This window comes from Scyliorhinus canicula, chromosome 16 (genome assembly GCF_902713615.1).
Source record: "Scyliorhinus canicula chromosome 16, sScyCan1.1, whole genome shotgun sequence".
Taxonomy (NCBI): domain Eukaryota; kingdom Metazoa; phylum Chordata; class Chondrichthyes; order Carcharhiniformes; family Scyliorhinidae; genus Scyliorhinus; species Scyliorhinus canicula.
Window position 1 is genome coordinate 6,539,620 of NC_052161.1, and position 20,587 is coordinate 6,560,206.

The window sequence follows — 20,587 nt, forward strand, 5'->3', positions numbered from 1 at the left end:
CCTTTTCTCTTCCCCCCCCCTTTTCTCTTTCCCCCCCCCTTTTCTCTTCCCCCCCCCCTTTTCTCTTCCCCCCCCCTTTTCTCTTCCCCCCCCCCCTTTTCTCTTCCCCCCCCCTTTTCTCTTCCCCCCCCCTTTTCTCTTTCCCCCCCCTTTTCCTCTTCCCCCCCCTTTTCTCTTCCCCCCCCCCCTTTTCTCTTCCCCCCCCTTTTCTCTTCCCCCCCCCTTTTCTCTTCCCCCCCCCCTCTTTTTGTTCCCCCCCTCCTTGTTAGAGGGAGCTTTACTCTGTATCTAACTCCGTGCTGTATCTGTCCTGGGAGTGTCTGATGGGGACAGTGTAGAGGGAGCTTTACTCTGTATCTAACCCCGTGCTGTATCTGTCCTGGGAGTGTTTGATGGGGACAGTGTAGAGGGAGCTTTACTCTGTATCTAACCCCGTGCTGTATCTGTCCTGGGAGTGTTTGATGGGGACAGTGTAGAGGGAGCTTTACTCTGTATCTAACCCCGTGCTGTATCTGTCCTGGGAGTGTTTGATGGGGACAGTGTAGAGGGAGCTTTACTCTGTATCTAACCCTGTGCTGTACCTGTCCTGGGAGTGTTTGATGGGGACAGTGTAGAGGGAGCTTTACTCTGTATCTAACCCTGTGCTGTACCTGTCCTGGGAGTGTTTGATGGGGACAGTGTAGAGGGAGCTTTACTCTATCTAACCCCGTGCCGTACCTGTCCTGGGAGTGTTTGATGGGGACAGTGTAGAGGGAGCTTTACCCTGTATCTAACCCCGTGCTGTACCTGTCCTGGGAGTGTTTGATGGGGACAGTGTAGAGGGAGCTTTACTCTGTATCTAACCCCGTGCTGTACCTGTCCTGGGAGTGATTGATGGGGACAGTGTAGAGGGAGCTTTACTCTGTATCTAACTCTGTGCTGTACCTGTCCTGGGAGTGTTTGATGGGGACAGTGTAGAGGGAGCTTTACCCTGTATCTAACCTCGTGCTGTACCTGTCCTGGGAGTGTTTGATGGGGACAGTGTGGAGGGAGCTTTACTCTGTATCTAACCCCGTGCTGTACCTGTCCTGGGGGTGTTTGATGGGGACAGTGTAGAGGGAGCTTTACTCTGTATCTAACCTCGTGCTGTACCTGTCCTGGGAGTGTTTGATGGGGACAGTGTGGAGGGAGCTTTACTCTGTATCTAATGCATGCTTTATCTGCTGTTTCTTAACTCTTTGTCTCTAGGCTGTGCCGTGCTGCTATGAGAAGGTGACTGCGTTGTTTCTGCACCGCAATGCGTTTATTTCTGAGGTGTTTACGACTAGGCCGCAGGCGGCGAATAAAGTTCTTCCACCGTGTGAGGACCCTCTGGAGCTACAGCAAGCTGTGTGTCAACTCCCTCATCTACAACTCCTTTACCAATACTGACGTTGTCCTTGACTCTCTGTTTGAGCCCATCTATTGGCTGGTCGACCATGTGACTAGATGGTTCGGAGTGGTGTGTTCTATCTCCATCATATCTTTAATATTCATCTCTTAGGGCAGCACGTTGGCTCAGTGGATAGCACTGCTGCCTCACGGCGCCGAGGTCCCAGTTTCGATCCTGGCTCAGGGTCACTGTCCGTGTGGAGTTTGCACATTCTCCCTGTGTTTGCGTGGGTTTCACCCCCGCAACCCAAAGATGTGCAGGGTAGGTGGATTGGACACGCTAAATTGCCCCTTAATTGGAAAAAAATGAATTGGGCACTCTAAATTTATATGAAAAAAAATTAATCTCTTTCGCCCATCTCTAATTGCACTTGATAAGTGATGATGAATCACAACCGTAAACCGCAGCAGTCCATGTGATGTAGGTATACCCACTGTGCTGTTAGGGATGGAGTTCCAATATTTGGACCCAATGACAGAATGGAGGTGGGGTGTGACCTGGAGGGGAACTTGCAGGTGGTGATATTCCCAGGTATCTGTTGCTCTTGTCCTTCTAGGTGTTAGTGGTCTTGTGATTGGAAGGTGCTGTTGAAGGAGCCTTGGAAGGTAGCTGCAGTGCATCTTGTGTATAGTACACATGGCTGCTACTGTGCGTGAGTGGTGGAGGTGGTGAATGTTTAAGGTGTGGATGGCGTGCCAATCAAGTGGGACTTTTTTCATCTCGGATGATGTTGGGTTTCTGGAGTGTTGTTCATTCAGGCAAGTAGAGAGAACTCCACTCATGACAATAATCTTTATTAGTGTCACAAGTAGGCTTACATTAACACTGCAATGAAGTTACTGTGAAAAGCCCCTAGTCCAGCACCTGTTCGGGTACACAGAGGGAGAATTCAGAATGTCCAATTCACCTAGCAGCACGTCTTTCGGGACTTGTGGGAGGAATCCGGAGCACCCGGAGGAAACCCACGCAGACACGAGAAGAACGTGGGTCTCTGACGCTGTGAGCCAGCAGTGTTAACCACTGTGCTACCGTGCTGCCCTGACTTGTGCCTTGTAGGTTGGGGTGGACCCTCTGCTTCTCCCCCTCCCCACATGGTCTCTGCAGATTCATTGCTTTTTCCACCTTCTCTCTTGCAGGTGTTTGTTGTCCTGGTGATCATCCTGACAACCACAATTGTGCTGATTGTTTATGTTTGTGTCCTGCCGGTTATCCTGAGCACATATCCTGTGGGATGGATCGCATGGCACCTCTGCTATGGGCACTGGAACCTGATGCAGATTGTATTTCACTACTACAAGGCCGTGCGGACACATCCTGGATATCCAGCTGAGGTACAGACTCTTCATATACAGAGGCACAGCCTTGAGGGTGGGCCGGAGGGCAATCCAAACAGTACACAACTCAATGCGCATGAGGATCATGTCATTGGTTCCAGAGGCAATACAATAAAGGCACATAGACAGAGAGAGTCACTGCCTGAGAGAGAGTGTCGCTGTCTGTCTGAGAGAGGGTTTCGCTGTCCCTAGATAGAGTAATGGAAAGGACGCTTGTTCGTTGCACTGATATAGCATCATTCACAAATGTGTAATGTAAGCAATGGAGCACAGCTTGTTGAAGGAACTTTAGTCTATCTCGGTGTTGTACCTATGCTGGGAGTGTTTTCTGGGGACAGTTTAGAGGGATCTTTACTCTGTATCTAACCCCGTGCTGTACCTGTCCTGGGAGTGTTTGATGCGGACAGCATAGAGGAAGCTTTACTCTGTATCTAACCCCGTGCTGTACCTGTCCTGGGAGTGTTTGATGGGGACAGCGTAGAGGGAGCTTTACTCTGTATCTAACCCCGTGCTGTACCTGTCCTGGGAGTGTTTGATGTGGACAGCATAGATGAAGCTTTACTCTGTATCTAACCCCGTGCTGTAGCTGATCCATTGTGCATGTTACAGCTTTAACTCTCTCTTTATTACCAGGGGAAAACCGATATTCCGATGGTTTCAATCTGCAGGAAGTGCATCAATCCCAAACCAGCCCGTACCCATCACTGCAGCATTTGTAACCGGTAAGACTGGTCCTGGGGGCCGAGGGTGAGGGGCTGTAAGACAAGGCAATGGGGCCGGAGGTCCCTGGACTAAGGGGGAGGTCTCGGGGGGCCGGGCTGGAGCAGCTCCTGCAGCCGAGGCAGGCACCTCGTGTCAGCCAAGCTGTTCTGCTGCTCGTCATGTCCACGCACTCCCTCATCCAGTGGTTATAATGCTGGACTGTTGTCCGCCTCTAATCAGACGGAGCACAGGCCTCCGGTTCAACTCTGCAATCATTTCTCCAATGTGGGGAAACTGAAATGTTCTCTTCAAAGCAGAGCTGGCTGAGAGATGTGTAGATTTCAGATTCCTATGGGTTCAGGAGAGTAAATAAAAAAGGTTTAATTGGCAGGCAGGTGAAGATAGCAAAGGACACGACTTTCAGCTGATTGATACCAGAGGGGCGATGAGAATTATTTTTGTTGCAGTAAATTATTCTGATCAGGAATGCGCTCCCTAGAGCAGCACAATGGCGCAGTGGGTTAGCCCTGCTGCATCACGGCGCCGAGGTCCCAGGTTCGATCCCGGCTCTGGGTCACTGTCCGTGTGGAATGTGCACATTCTCCCCGTGTTTGCGTGGGTCTCACCCCCCAACCCAAAGATGTGTAGGTTATATGGATTGGCCACGCTAAAGTGCCTCTTAATTGGAAAAAATTAACTGGATACTCTAAATTTAATTTTCAAAATAATTTTAAAAAAAGGAACGTGCTGCCTGAATGGACCTTGTGAGCAGATTCACCAGAAATTCAATAAATACTTGGAAACCAAAAGACTGAGTTACGGAAATGAGCATAGGGGTGCATGGGAAAATGTCCTCCAAAGAGTTGGCACGGAAATGATGGAGTGAGTAGTGGCAGCCTCTTGTGCTGTTCCATTCGAAGAGAAGATTCTAGGGTTCAATGGTTCTTGGATGGGAGGGAGGGGATGTATTTCCCACTGTTGAACTTTCTTGGAGTTTGCATGTGTGTACATGAGTGTCTGTGGGGCACGGGATCAGGATTGTACAAGATGGCAGTCTGCTGTGGTGCCTCTCGTGTAGAATAGGCAATTTGAACTCACTGTCCCAACACCCACCTGGATGGGCTAACGATGGGATAATACCTGTGAAACTACCCCTGAAAGAAACCCCCTCGCCACTAAGGCTCGATGGCGGCGTCATAAGGATAATTCCTGTTGATCCACCTATTTCCCCTTCCTTTATCTTTTGCTGTTGTCATTTTGATCCATGGATGCTTAATGGACATGTATCTTTAAGTTGAGCTGGGGAAGTGAGGAATTCGGAAGTTACAAAACTGAACACTCTGCTAGCCTTGGACAGCAGAACTCCGACTTTCTGGCACCTGAGAGATGGGTGGGGCCTGGTTCGATTGGTTGGCTGGTGGCCTATGAATTGGCCAAAAGGCCGTATTCTGCCCGGTAACAGGCGGTGATTGGGTCCTGCCTAAATGTGATAATTTCCAGAGAGCCAGGGGAAGGGATTGGAGACCTGGAAAGGACCTGCTCTCTTTTCTCTCTCTCTCTCGGGTGTATTTCTGAAATCCCAGAGACCTGAATGAATTGACAGCGAAAACCATTAGAGACTGAAAACACAATTCCTCGAATTGAAAGCCTAGATTGAAGGAATGTGCTAGAAACATACATCTGAAACAAATTTCATTATTGTATTCCCGCCCCACTTCTCCCCTCTGTGTTTGTTTGTCTTGTGTGTGTTTAAATGGGGAATTAGCAATTGGATAATAGTTGAGCTGTTGTTTTTGCTGCATATTTAATAGTTACTGTCAACTAAATAAATTGTTTAAATTTACAAATCTGGTGACTGTAATTATTGGGTAGCCAGGGGCCAAAGTTTCCCCCAGAATTATTGATTTAATTTCAATTGTGTTGCAACTCCAGGTCACATGGGGCTGGAATTGACTGCACCGAGACACACACACACACCCCCGAATGAGAGTGTTTCATTGCACTGACTGTGGAAAGAGCTTGAACTAGTTACACAGCCAGGGGGGTGGAAGCAGTGTCACTGTCCGTTCAGAATTACCCTGAGAAGATGGTGCCGAGCTGCTTCGCTTCTTAAAGCCAGTAGTAGTTTGATATGACTGAATGGCTCGCTCGGCTGTACCAGAGGGCAGTTGGGGGAAAGACTGGTATGTGCCAGGTTTCCTTTCCAGAAATACTCCAGTGAATCAATTGGAGGTTTTTTTTTTTTACATCAATGTGACAAGAGAGCAGAGTTCATTTGAAGAGCAAGATTAGACTGCTGACCACACTGCATTATCTTTCAGATGCATCTTGAAGATGGATCATCACTGTCGTATCCTTTCTGCACTTGAATGGTTCATAATTTTTTGATATTTTAATAGTCTTCAAGGTGGGTTTGACAGTGCTGGTGACGTCTTTTAGGCACCCAGATTATCAAACACTCCCAGGACAGGTACAGCACAGAGTTAGATACAGAGCAAAGCTTCCTCTACGCTGTCCCCATCAAACACTCCGAGGATAGGTACAGCACGGGGTTAGATACAGAGCAAAGCTTCCTCTACGCTGTCCCCATCAAACACTCCCAGGATAGGTACAGCTCGGGGTTAGATACAGAGCAAAGCTCCCTCTACACTGTCCCCATCAAACACTCCCAGGACAGGTACATCACGGGATTAGATACAGAGTAAAGCTCCCTCTACACTGTCCTCATCGAACACTCCCAGGACAGGTACAGCACGGGGTTAGATACAGAGTAAAGCTCCCACTACACTGTCTCCATCAAACACTCCCAGGACAGGTACAGCACGGAGTTAGATACAGAGTAAAGCTCCCTCTACACTGTCCCCATCAAACACCCCCAGGACAGGTACAGCACGGGGTTAGATACAGAGTAAAGCTCCCTCTACACTGTCCCCATCAAACACTCCCAGGACAGGTACAGCACGGAGTTAGATACAGAGTAAAGCTCCCTCTACACTGTCCCCATCAAACACTCCCAGGTCAGGTACAGCACGGGGTTAGATACAGAGTAAAGCTCCCTCTACACTGTCCCCATCAAACACTCCCAGGGCAGGTCCAGTAATGGCTGAAGGCCTGGCAAACTCGTACTGGGAGCATTGAAGGAGTGAAATGAAAGGAGGCTCTGTTCTCTCACTTTCTCCCCAGGCTTCTGTCTTTCCTCCTTAACTCTCCGGCTCAGCTTGGCTGAATAACTGCGTGGGCCATTATAACCATCGATACTTCTTCTCATTCTGCCTCTTCATGACGCTCGGCTGTGTGTACTGTAGCGTGAGCAGCAGGGAGCTGTTCGTTGATGCATACTTCACAATTAACGTAAGCAGCAAGTCTCTTCATATTGGTGTGCTGGAGTGATCTACCTCTGAAAGGTTTATTTACGTGGAATTTATAATCGGTTATTTAGCCCAACTTGTCCATGTCAGTGTTTAACATCCATTTGAGCTGCTCCTATCATTATTCATTGCACCATATCAGCATATTGTTCTATTTCTTTCTCCAATTGTCTAATTTATTCCTTAATGTATCTGCTATTCGCCTCAATTTCTCCCTGTGTGAGTGAGTTCCAACTTCTCATCTCTCTCTGGGTGAAGAAATTTCTCCTGAATTCCCTATTGGATTTATTTGTGACTCTTTTATTTGTAGTTCCTAACCTTCCCCAGAAGTGGAAACATCTCTATGCCTCACATTGTTGAAACGCCTTAATAATTTTGCACACCGCTATCAGTTCACTTCTCCGACCCAATATCTCAGACACTTATAATCCTTCGGTCCAAGTCAAATTTTTGCAAGGAAGTTTCTAACGTTGGTTCTGTGAGGTGGGTAATTGGAAAAGCTCGCTACAGTTCCTTCAAGTCAGGACACAGTTTGGCCAAAGTGACTCTCTGGCTCCCTTCCTCTCGAAATAGAAATCGAAGCAGCTGAATATTTTATTGACAAAATCCAAACTGTGCCCTGGGTCTAAACCCATGATTCTGATCCAACAGTGTGCTGCTGAAACATGCATTGTGCAAAGCATAGTTTACAAACTTGCTGCAGCCAGCTCCCCGGTGAATCCGTGAGTAAATATCTCCCTAGGACCGCGAATTGGAAGTTCCCGGGTTGGCTGAGTTCTCCTGGGGGTTGGGTCTGACCTGGTCCAGTTGACGCTGGTCTCCCAGAATTAATTAGGGAAGAACAATTGTCTAGGATTCCCACTTCCTTGGCTCTGTGGGCAATGCCCTGAGTCAGAGTGTCATGGGTATAATAAAGATTATTATTATGAAGTCTCACTCCCTTGACTTGGGGCTGGTTTAGCACAGGGCTAAATCGCCAAGGCAGGCCAGCAGCACCGTTCAATTCCTATACCAGCCTCCCCGAACAGGCGCCGGAATGTGGCGACTAGGGGCTTTTCACAGTAACTTAATTTGAAGCCTACTTGTGACAATAAGCAAATTTCATTTCATTTAATTTCACTTACTGACAAAAGTCTCGGCTGACGTGAATAGTGAAGTAACATCCTTTTGATATGACTTCTAACCATCTGGGTGGCTGGCGAAGATCCCCCAACAGTATTTGAAAGAAGAGCAAGAGCGATCTCCCTGATATCCTAGCCAATATTTATTGCTCGGCCAACACTACAGAAGGAAATGATCCAGAAGCGGTCACCACATGACTGTTTGTGGGATCTTGCTGTGCTCACTTTGGCTGCCGTGTTTTCTACATTACAACCGTGACTACACTTCAAAAATACTTCTCTGCCTGTTAAACACTTTAGGATATCCCGAGGTGGCTGTAAAAAGACAAGTTCTTCACAATCTTTGTTTTCTGCTCCAACCTGTTCTCTGTCCCTCTCCCTCTTGCCCTGAAAGATGGCAGAGAAACTCTGCTATTTATTCATTTGAAGTTTCTTATGCAACTCTTTTGCCTCTTAAAAACTGAAAGAATCTTTGATCATGAGGGCGGTGTTTAAGGTACTGATCGTACTTTTCCATAGCTGCTGACAAATGACCCCCCTCCTCTCTCTTATAGACATCCACACAGACTCCAGCTCCCACCATATCATTCCGAGAAAAGCTTTTCCACAAGTGTATCGTTTATCTCTGGGTTCTCTGCAGGTCAGTGCTCTCAATCCTGAATAACATTGCCGTGTCATTTATTGCAAATGGAGTTGAATACAATCAGGAAGTTTTGCTGCAATTGTATAGATGGTGCTTTTTAAAAAAAATTCCAATTAAGGGACAATTTAGCGTGGTTCACCTACCTACCCTGCACATTTTTTGGTTGTGGGGGTGAGACCCACGCGGATACGGGGAGAATGTGCAAACTCCACATGGGGCTGGGATTGAACTGGGTCCTCAGTGCCATCAGGTGGCAGTGCTAACCACTATGCCACATTGCTGCCCATATAGGGCATTGTTATGCCATCATAGAATCCCTACAGTGTAGTAGGAGGCCATTCGGCCCGTTGGGTCTGCACCGACCCTCTGAAAGCGCACCCTCCCCAGGCACACTCCCCCACCCTATCCTCATAACCCCACCCAACCGATGGATACTGAGGTGCAATTTATCCACCTAGCCTGCACATCTTTGGACTGCGGGAGGAAACCCACGCAGACACAGGGAGAAAGTGCAAACTCCACACAGTCACCTGAGGCCAGAAATGAACCCGGCTCCCCAGCACTGTGAGGCAGCAGTGCTAACCACTGTGCCACCCTCCACATCTGGAGTACTGTTATACTGTGTATAGTTTTCGCCTCCTTACTTGAGAAAGGATATCTTAGCATGAGAAGCATGAAGGGCTTATCTATGTGGAAAGGTTGGGCATGTATCCATTAGAGTTTAGAAGAATGACGGGTGATCGTATTGAAATTTACAAGATCCGGAGAGATTTGCTGAGAGAATGTTTCCCTTTTAGGAGAGACTAGAACTAGGGGCACAGTTTAAAAATAAGTGGTCTCCCATTTCGGACGGAAATGAGAAATGTTTTCTCTCAGAAAGTTGTTGGTCTGTGCAATTCTCTTGTTGAGAGCAGTGGAGGCTGAGCCATTGAATATTTTTCAGCTCGAGTTAGATAATTTCTTGAAGACTTGATTTTAAAGTGTTCTACGGAGGAGGCAGGGAAGTGGAATCGAGACGCATTCAGAGCAGCCATAAAGTGGTGAAGGCGCTGAATGGTCTACTCGTCTGTTTGTTCACATGTAACCACCCTAGTCCTTATCTTGCTGATCACAGAACGACTGCTACCGATCCCTGATCAGGACATTCACTTCACTTAAAAGTAACTTCCTAAATGATGGGATATTCCTGAGATTTAATAATAAGGCGCCTGAACAATGTAGGTGTCCTCCCTCCTTTTGCCATTTAAAGTTTCTGGGTGTATGGAGGATGTGAGTGTTGAAATGTGAGGTGTGGCTGATTTACTCTCTCTCTCTCTGTGTACTCACCCCCTCTCCACCATTTCAGTTCTGTGGGTCTCGCTCTCAGTGGCCTCACCCTGTGGCACACTGTGCTCATTCTGTGCGGGGAGACCAGCATCGAGAGGCACATCAACAAGAAGGAACGTCTGAGGCAGCAGAAGAAAGGCCGAGTAAGTTGTCAGAGTTTGAAGTTCACAACAGCCTGTGCTCAGGTCCTGGCTCTGTTGGAACACGACTTTGGGAGCAGCATTGGGTGGTGCATGCTGGGAGGGAGCAGCATTGGGTGGTACATAAGAACATAAGAACTAGGAGTAGGCCATCTGGCCCCTCGAGCCTGCTCCGCCATTCAATGAGATCATGGCTGATCTTTTGTGTACTCAGCTCCACTTTCCGGCCCGAACAGCATAACCCTTAATCCCTTTATTCTTCAAAAAACTATCCATCTTTACCTTAAAAACATTTAATGAAGGAGCCTCAACTGCTTCACTGGGTGAAGAATTCCATAGATTCATGACACTTTGGGTGAAAAAGTTCCTCCTAAACTCAGTCCTAAATCTACTTCCCCTTATTTTGAGGCTATGCCCCCTAGTTCTGCTTTCACCCGCCAGTGGAAACAACCTGCCCACATCTATCCTATCTATTCCCTTCATAATTTTATATGTTTCTATAAGATCCCCCCTCATCCTTCTAAATTCCAATGAGTACAGTCCCAGTCTACTCAACCTCTCCTCATAATCCAACTCCTTCAGCTCTGGGATTAACCTAGTGAATCTCCTCTGCACACCCTCCAGCGCCAGTACGTCCTTTCTCAAGTAAAGAGACCAAAACTGAACACAATACTCCAGGTGTGGCCGCACTAACACCTTATACAATTGCAACATAACATCCCTAGTCTTAAACTCCATCCCTCTAGTAATGAAGGACAAAATTCCATTTGCCTTCTTAATCACCTGTTGCACCTGTAAACCAACTTTCTGTGACTCATGCACTAGCACACCCAGGTCTCTCTGCAAGCAGCATGCTTTAGTATTTTATCATTTAAATAATAATCCCGTTAGCTGTTATTCCTACCAAAATGGAGAACCTCACATTTGTCAACATTGTATTCCACCTGCTGGGGGGGAGCAGCATTGGGTGGTACATGCTGGGGTGGAGCAGCATTGGGTGGTACATGCTGGGGTGGAGCAGCATTGGGTGGTACATGCTGGGGTGGAGCAGCATTGGGTGGTACATGCTGGGGGGGAGCAGCATTGGGTGGTACATGCTGGGGGGGAGCAGCATTGGGTGGTACATGCTGGGTGGGGGAGCAGCGTTGGGTGGTACATGCTGGGTGGAGCAGCATTGGGTGGTACATGCTGGGGTGGAGCAGCATTGGGTGGTACATGCTGGGGGGGAGCAGCATTGGGTGGTACATACTGGGTGGGGGAGCAGCATTGGGTGGTACATGCTGGGTGGGGGAGCAGCGTTGGGTGGTACATGCTGGGGGGGGGAGCAGCATTGGGTGGTACATGCTGGGGGGGAGCAGCATTGGGTGGTACATGCTGGGGGGGGAGCAGCATTGGGTGGTACATGCTGGCGGGGAGCAGCATTGGGTAGTACATGCTGGGGGGGTGGGAGAGCAGCATTGGGTGGTACATGCTGGGGGGGGGGGGTGGGAGAGCAGCGTTGGGTGGTACATGCTGGGGGGGAGCAGCATTGGGTGGTACATGCTGGGGGGGAGCAGCATTGGGTGGTACATGCTGGGGGGGGAGCAGCATTGGGTAGTACATGCTGGGGGGGGTGGGAGAGCAGCATTGGGTGGTACATGCTGGGGGGGAGCAGCATTGGGTGGTACATGCTGGGGGGGGAGCAGCATTGGGTGGTACATGCTGGGGGGGAGCAGCATTGGGTGGTACATGCTGGGGGGGAGCAACATTGGGTGGTACATGCTGGGGGGAGCAGCATTGGGTGGTACATGCTGGGGGGGTGGGAGAGCAGCATTGAGTGGTACATGCTGGGGTGGAGCAGCATTGGGTGGTACATGCTGGGGGGGGGAGCAGCATTGGGTGGTACATGCTGGGGGGAGCAGCATTGAGTGGTACATGCTGGGTGGGGGAGCAGCATTGGGTGGTACATGCTGGGGGGGAGCAGCATTGGGTGGTACATGCTGGGTGGGGGAGCAGTATAGGTGGTACATGCTGGGGGGGAGCAGTATAGGTGGTACATGCTGGGTGGGGGAGCAGTATAGGGTGGTACATGCTGGGAGGGAGCAGTATAGGGTGGTACATGCTGGGGGGGGAGCAGCATTGGGTGGTACATGCTGGGGGGGGGAGCAGCGTTGGGTGGTACATGCTGGGTGGGGGAGCAGCATTGGGTGGTACATGCTTGGATGGGGGTGTGTGGAGTGGTTAGTGTTGGGGATGGGAAGGGGGTGGGGGGTCAGTGTTGAGTGCTGCAGACTTGAGAGGCCAGATGGGCGAAATGGGGTGGGGGGGGGGGGGGGGGGGGGTGCGCTGGATGGTGGAAGAACAGCTTAAAATGACCAGAAGCCCCATTATTTGCTGCCTGGTATCCAATGTTGTGATAGATGATCCAGGCATTGGGTTAGGCTGGTGTACTTCGGTAGTCAAATAGCTTGACCCTACATCTGGATAGCCAGCAGCCTGGGTAAGTCACTGCAGGGTGTATGCCTGAGATTCAGACCCGAGAGATACAGAATGAAAAAATAAACAGGAGTGATAGAATTTTATAATTTGAGTGTCCTTCTCTCTTGGAGCCATGAGACTCTCTGTGTCCCGGTCTAGAACGGGGTTAGATACTGAGTGAAGCTCCCTCACACTGCCCCCATCAAACACTCCCAGGACAAGTACAGCACGGGTTAGATACAGAGTAAAGCTCCCTCTACACTGTCCCCATCAAACACTCCCAGGACAGGTACAGCACGGGGTTAGATACAGAGTAAAGCTCCCTCTACACTGTCCCCATCAAACACTCCCAGGACAGGTACAGCACAGGGTTAGATACAGAGTAAAGCTCCCTCTACACTGTCCCCATCAAACACTCCCAGGTCAGGTACAGCACGGGGTTAGATACAGAGTAAAGCTCCATCTGCACTGTCCCCATTAAACACTCCCAGGACAGGTCCAGCACAGGGTTAGATATAGAGTAAAGCTCCCTCTACATTCTCCTCATCAAACATTCCCAGGACAGGTACAGCACGGGGTTAGATACAGAGTAAAGCTCCCTCTACATTCTCCTCATCAAACACTCCCAGGACAGGTACAGCACGGGTTAGATGCAGAGTAAAGCTCCCTCTGCACTGTCCCCATCAAACACTCCCAGGACAGGTCCAGCACGGGGTTATATACAGAGTAAAGCTCCCTCTACATTCTCCTCATCAAACACTCCCAGGACAGGTACAGCACGGGTTAGATGCAGAGTAAAGCTCCCTCTGCACTGTCCCCATCAAACACTCCCAGGACAGGTCCAGCACGGGGTTATATACAGAGTAAAGCTCCCTCTACATTGTCCCCATCAAACGCTCCCAGGACAGGTACAGCACGGGGTTAGATACAGAGTAAAGCTCCCTCCACATTGTCCCCATCAAACGCTCCCAGGACAGGTACAGCACGGGGTTAGATACAGAGTAAAGCTCCCTCTACACTGTCCCCATCAAACACTCCCAGGACAGGTACAGCACGGGGTTAGATACAGAGTAAAGTTCCCTCTACACTGTCCCCATTAAACACTCCCACGAGTCGTAAAACACGGGGTTAGATACAGAGTAAAGTTCTCTCTACACTGTCCCCATCAAACACTCCCACGAGAGGTAAAACACGGGGTTAGATACAGAGTAAAGCTCCCTCTACACTGTCCCCATCAAACACTCCCAGGACAGGTACAGCACGGGGTTAGGTACAGAGTAAAGCTCCCCCTACACTGCTAAGTATGATGTAAGCCTCCATGCTGGTACATTGTAATGAAGCAGCCACTGGTTGATCTCTTTGGGGAGTGATGCTGTTTGTTTCATTGGAAGCTGCCTCAACCTCATTTTCTGCTCAATCTTCACACTTTCCTCCTTTTTGATCAGGTTTTCAGGAATCCCTACCATGGTGGAAAATTGAACAACCTGAAATTGTTCCTTGGAATTGAAAAACAAAGGTAAAAGATGACAGAATTGTGCAGGGATCTCACTCAGGCCATTTGGTCCAGTTATTCCACCTTTATCCACCACATAAGCAGCTCATCCCAATCCTATCAGCACATCCTGTTCCCCATCTATTTGGCCCATCAAGTCTGTGCTAGCTCTTCAACCATTTTGCTCATCCTGCTTCCCAGCCCTTGTTGTACTCGCCCTGAAATTTCTAATCCTACTGGCACCTATTCAATTCTCTTTTGAAAGCCGTGATTGAATCTTCCTCCACCACCCCCAGCACAGTCAGGTTCTAACCACTTGCTGCAGAAAGACATTTCCCTCGTGTCACTGTTTATTTTGACAGTCAATCTATTTGTTTTATGTAAATTTAGAGTACCCAATTCATTTTTTCCAATTAAGGGGCAATTTAGCGTGGCCAACCCACCTGCCCTGCACATCTTTGGGCTGTGGGGGTGAAACCCACGCAGACACGGGGAGAATGTGCAAACTCCTCACGGACAGTGACCCAGAGCCAGGATCGAACCTGGGACCTCGGCGCCGTGAGGCACCCCACCCCTTAGTATGCATCCGGATTGGGTCAAACCACCCCCCCCCCCCCCCCCCCCCCCAAGCACCCATCCAGACATGGTCACTATTACCCCCGTTAGCACCCATCCACAGTGTCAATACCCCTCACCCCCTTGGCATCCATTCAGAACGGGTCAATACACCCCCCCCTCCCCCACCACCGCTCCTTCGTTACATCCAGACCGGTCAATACCACCCCCCACCCAGCCTTCGCACTGATCCAGTCAGGGCCAATAACCTCCTCTCCGTGAGCAGGGTCAATGGCTCGATCTGGGTGGCTGCTTAGAGGGAGTGGTGCGCCACTGCACCACCGTGCTGCCCCCCGACAGTCAATTTAAATATGTCCTCTGGTTCTTAAAATCAGATGGAATAGGAGGAGGAGACCATTTGCCCCCTCGTGCCTGCTCCGCCATTTAATAAAATGCAGGCATTGATTTGTCAGTCAGGAATCTATCTCACTCTGCCTTGAATATATTCAGCGACCCGGCCTCCACTGCTCTTTGGGGAAGAGGATTCCACAGATTAATAACCTTCTAGGAGGAAAAAAATCCTCATTTCTGTCGTCTCAAATAATAAACTTTGCCCGCTTGTTCTAGATTCCCCACAAGGGGAAGCATTCTCCCGGCATCTACCCTGTCAAGATCCCTCGGGAACCTTTATACTCAACAAGGTCACCTCTCATTCCTCTAAACTCCAGAGTACAGGACCTTGTTCCCATGAGGCAAACCCATCATCTCAGCAATCAACCCAATGAACCTTCTTTGAACCGCTTCCAAGTATAGCCCTCCTTAAGTGAGGAGACCAAACCTGTACACTTGGTGAGGTCTCACTAAAGCCCTCCACCATTGTAAGAAGACTTTTACACTTCATCCCCATTGCAATCACCTGTCTTCCTAACTGCTTGCTGTTACATAGAACATAGAAAAATACAGCACAGAACAGGCCCTTCGGCCCACAATGTTGTGCCGAACCTTTTAATCATAGAATTTACAGTGCAGAAGGAGGCCACTCGGCCTATCGAGTCTGCACCGACTCTTGGAAAGAGCACCCTACCCAAGGTCAACACCTCCACCCTATCCCCATAACCCAGTAACCCCACCCAACACTAAGGGCAATTTAGCATGGCCAATCCACCTAACCTGTACATCTTTGGACTGTGGGAGGAAACTGGAGCACCCGGAGGAAACCCACGCGCACACGGGGTGGATGTGCAGACTCCACACAGACAGTGACCCAAGCCGGAATCGAACCTGGGACCCTGGAGCTGTGAAGCAATTGTGCTATCCACAATGCTACCATGCTGCCCTTAAGAACAAATTAATCTACACCCCATTATTCTACCATAATCCATGTACCTATCCAATAGCCGCTTGAAGGTCCCTAATGTTTCCGACTCAACTACTTCCACAGGCAGTGCAATCCATGCCCCCACTACTCTCTGGGTAAAGAACCTACCTCTGACATCCCCCCTATATCTTCCACCATTCACCTTAAATTTATGTCCCCTTGTAATGGTTTGTTCCTGCGTGCTAACCTTTTGTGATTCATTTACAAGGCCACCCAAGTACTGTAATGCTCTGCAATCTCTCTCCAGAAAGTCGAATTCCATTTTTTCACTCTTCCTGCCAAAATAGCCAACCTCTCACATTCTACTCCGCCAATATTTTGCCTCCTCGCTTTAACCGAGCTGTATCCTTTGGAGACTCTTCCTATCCTCACAACTTGTGTTCCTACCTATCTATGTATCAACCAGCAAATTGAGCTACAATTCAATCTGTCCCTTCAAATTCATTATGATTGGTTGTAAGTAGTTGAAGCTCTGGCACAGATCCTTGCACTCCACGTTTGCCTTCCTGAAAATGACCCACTTATCCCAACTTTTTCTTGTTAGCCAGTCCTCTGTCCAGTTTAATATATCCACCACAACACCATATCTTGTGCAGTAACCTTTTTACGTGGCACTTGTCGAATGCCTTTTGGAAATCCAAATACACATCTACTGGTTCCCCTTTAACCACCCTACTTGTTCATCCTCAAAGAACTCTAATAAATTTGTCGAACACAATTTCCCTTTCACAAAACCACGTTCACTCTGCCTGATTTTATGATTTTCTAAATGTCTTACCGCTGCCTCCTTAATAATGGATTTGGACGTTTTCCTCATGATAGGTGCTCGTCTAACTAGCCTCGAGTTTCTTGCTTTCTGTCTCCCTCCTTTCATGAATCGTGGTGTTGCATTTGTGAATTTCCAATCCGTTAGGACCTTTGCAGCTAATCTCAGCAATTTTGGAAGATTCTAACAAATGTATTCACACTCTCTGCAGCCACTTCCTTTTAAGATTCTAGGATGCAGCTCATCAGGTCTGAGAGACTTGTCAGTCTTTAGTCCCATTCATTTTCCTAGTAGTTATTGTACTGATTGTCTGGTTTTAAGTTCCTCCCTTTTGCCTTTTGATTGTCTATGTTGCTTGGATGTTTTGTGTCTTCCCCTGTGACGACAGACAAGATACTTGTTCAAAGTCTCTGCCATTTCCTTGTTTCTCATCATTAATTCCCCAGTCTCGCCCTCTAAGGAATCAATGTTTTCTTTAGCTACTCTCTTCCTTTAGCTACACTCCACAAAGCTTTTACTGTTTCTATATTTCTTGCTCATTTTCTCTCACAGCCAAATAGCTCCCTTTTTAAAAACCATCCTTTTCTGCTTTCTAAAATGTTCCCAAACCACTGAGCCACCACCAATAGCAGCATTGTACATCTCTTCTTTCTGGTTCCACACTCGTACATCTAATCATAGCCAGATAATCACATGTAATAGCTTCTCTTCCTGTTCAAACTATTACCTCAGGTTTTCCCTAAGGATCTTTCCTTGGGACCCTCTTGTGTTTTTTGTATCCACATATTGCTCACCCGACGACATCACCCAAAAGCACAATGTTAGTTTTCACACAAACACATATTATATATATATTATATGACAGCACCCAACCACCAACTTCAACTCCTGTTGCTAAATTACCAGACTGCTTATCCAACATCTAGTACTGCATGAGCAGAAACTTCTTCCAATTAAATATTAGGAAGACTGAAGCACTGTTTTCAGTTTCCCCCCACCCCCCAAACACACAGTTACCCAGCTATTTTAAGTACAGCCAGACTTTCTAATATCGCCTCTTTATCAATTTTTAACCCGTCCACTGTTTCAGCTATCTCCTTTCACTATGACTTGGGCAGCATCATTTTCCTTGGTGCTCACTTAGCACCTTAGCCGTGACCCCTTCCTCTATGAATAAATCCCCCTTTAAGTCGCTAATTGACACTGGTCCTTTTACTGCCCTTCACTATTTCTGCGCCCTTTTTGAATTCCCTTTCTTGGTGGCTGCCTTTTGTAGCTTTATCCAGTACATAATAGGTTTAATATTCTGGTAGCACAGGGATCATTGCATTGACGTCTCCTCTGTTTGCGTTGCAGTCACTGGATCACTCGCTTGCTGCTCCCCTCATCTCACCTGCCTTATGGAGATGGCATGACATGGGCACTGCCGTCAACCTTTCGCGTGGATAAGGCCATACTGGCAATTTGATGAGAGGTGACATAAGGGACACACACCTCTTTGCTCACCTGATGAGGGATGATAGAATGTTCACCAAAAGGCGGACGTGTGAATCAGAGGGAGGAAACTAATGGCTTACAGACTTTCCTGCTCACCTGTGTTTAGTGAAGGATAAGTAGTTTGAACTGAAAAACTTCAAAATGATCCGCTGGTGCTCCTTTCATTCAAAAGGCAATAATCGCAGGGTCAGTGAAGCAATAACGCACTCGATGGGCGTGAGGGGACGAAATTCCTTGACCAATGGTTTTCTCAAGCCATGATTGCTGTGCTTCCTCAGATGGGAGTTAATCAGGGACTTTTTTTTAACTTAAAGATTTAGGACTGTGTTTTATATGTCTGTGTGTGTATATAAATAGCTATCATTGTATAATGATTACTTCCTTTGATGTCGCTCTGGCCTACTCTTGAATTGTTGATGCTGAAACAGTGTTCCCTACTGTAACTCCCAAGGAGTCCTCGGGAGATCAGGCAAACTTTTCACACATGCCCAAATCCCATTACCACATGCCCCTCTCCAGAACCTCAGTGGACCAAACCCATTCTGTTGCAATGATTCAAATGGAACAAACTCCTTCCTCTTTGTATTTATTTCAGTGGAATAGCCTTTAGTAGTTTGCTGTGGTTTTTGTGTATTGTGTCCAGGTTAAAGGGTTTTGCTGCAGTCAGTTGTGTTTATTTTTAAGCTCTATTCCATCCAGTATTTGTGTTGGGCAGACGTGTGTCTCTTGAACGTTGGTGATAACAGGCCTGTGTTTTGGAGCATAGAGCTTCAGTCTCAGTTGCACTCGGGGTGGGGTGGGGTGGGACACAGAGCTGAGTATGGCTGAGGGGTGGAAGCAGGCCTCTGGCCAAAACTTTCCCCATTTTCTTGTAGTGTAAATAATGTCAGCTTAGCTGGAATTGTAATAACTGTTTTAAATCAATACCCACCCAAGCCCGGCCGATCTGATCTGTTTCTTTCTCATTGTTTACTGAAGCAGGAATCTGTCCTGGCCCTGAATGTGGGTGGGGTGGAGGAAGTATTTAAACACCAGTTTTAACATTATCTGCTGCTGTGTGCAGTCTGGTAAAGGACCGGATCAGTCCCGACTCTCTCCAGATTAAATATCCCACTCTTGATACTTGAATATGAAATATAAAAGCACCCCGAATTTCAGGGGAACTGCACTCCAATATAATGCAGAAATTGTGGTGTTCTTTCGAGGACTTCCTTTAATTATTTACCCCTGCTTTAATGTAGTTGTACTATCTTTTCTGATCAGGTTAATGTGACAATTTCAATACTCACTGGACAGTCTGATTGGAGCTGGAGATTACAATTGTTACAATAATAAAAAGCCTTCACTGAACCAGTTTACCAGTTGTTGTCACTGCACCAAACCTCCACCAATTCTCTTCTCGCTGGTGGTCGGAAAGGGGTGTTGTTTTGCACTGTACATTTCAATGATCAGTTACAGAATCTGGAGTGCTCCTTTTATTTGCACAGACACAGGCCATTCGGCCCATATGGTTGGTACAAGTCTCTGCATACCCTATTCTTTCCCCACTTTGTGTATTTGCAGATCTCACTTTGCCCTGGTACCTCAAAGATTCAATCCACAGTGTCCACCTCTTGAAAAATATTACGGTTGATAAGTCCCCAGGGCCGGTCTTTTCAGGACTGAGACAGTCAGGGTGCACAAGTTAGTGGGCACTATTGCTATGTGGTAGCTAATAAGTCTGGTCGAGCCAGTAAGAGGTCATCAGTAGGATTAGTAGAGTGTCAACCCACAGCTGAACATGTACAGCAGTTCACAGTTAAATAAAACAGTATTGGATCATCTCTGGTGTCAAACGTTTGTTTCTAGCTTCCCTGCATCCAGTTGCAGTCAACGTTGAACCAACCTGCCTAACATCAGGTCCCTCATGGTAGACTGGTACAAAAGGTGATGTCACCCGGGATCGACTGGACCACGCATTTACAGAGTCTGCTCTTGTCAGTGCTAGCTGGTCTGATCTCAGCTTCAGAACTCAGCAACATTTGACAAACATTGATGTTTAACGACAGTCTTCTGAAGAAAGAAAACACTGTTTAATACAAATGTTTTTATTTATTTTTTAAAATGTTACTTATTCCTCCGGTTGGAAGTTAATCTTACATTAAAAGTTGTGCAGGCAACAACTGCAAATCACACACATTGTAAACTAGTTGGATGGAACCAGTAAAGGCCCAATAAATCTCACCCTTTCACCACCTCCTTTGTTCTATATAAAAGCAGCTTGTGCACAGTGCATGTTGCCGTCTACTTGCCCCCATTTAACCTGCAAGCCAAAGGGAAGTGCACCGAGCTGGGTTCCTTCCTGCCATGAGTAAGAGGGGGCAGAGGGTTAAAATGGGAGTTTGTCCTTGGACATGC

General features: G+C 47.8%; 1 protein-coding gene across 1 annotated transcript; it reads left to right on the forward strand.

Moving 5' to 3' along the window:
• Positions 1 to 1,202: 1,202 nt before the first annotated feature.
• Positions 1,203 to 20,011, forward strand: zdhhc16b (zinc finger DHHC-type palmitoyltransferase 16b). The gene is made up of 9 exons (XM_038821763.1): positions 1,203 to 1,480; positions 2,548 to 2,742; positions 3,379 to 3,467; positions 5,769 to 5,797; positions 6,665 to 6,798; positions 8,491 to 8,576; positions 9,925 to 10,048; positions 13,948 to 14,018; positions 18,050 to 20,011. Exons 1-9 carry the CDS (start codon positions 1,277 to 1,279, stop codon positions 18,159 to 18,161), a joined length of 1,044 nt encoding a protein of 347 aa, XP_038677691.1. The 5' UTR covers positions 1,203 to 1,276; the 3' UTR covers positions 18,162 to 20,011.
• The last annotated feature ends 576 nt before the right edge of the window (positions 20,012 to 20,587 follow it).

Bases quoted from the DNA above. Each gene is read 5' to 3' on its own strand.
- zdhhc16b (XM_038821763.1), top strand. From the start codon at position 1,277: ATGCGTTTATTTCTGAGGTGTTTACGACTAGGCCGCAGGCGGCGAATA. The intron at 5,798-6,664 runs GTATCCTTTCTG...TCTCCGGCTCAG, and splicing joins GAAGATGGATCATCACTGTC to CTTGGCTGAATAACTGCGTG. The intron at 6,799-8,490 runs GTAAGCAGCAAG...TCTCTCTTATAG, and splicing joins ATGCATACTTCACAATTAAC to ACATCCACACAGACTCCAGC.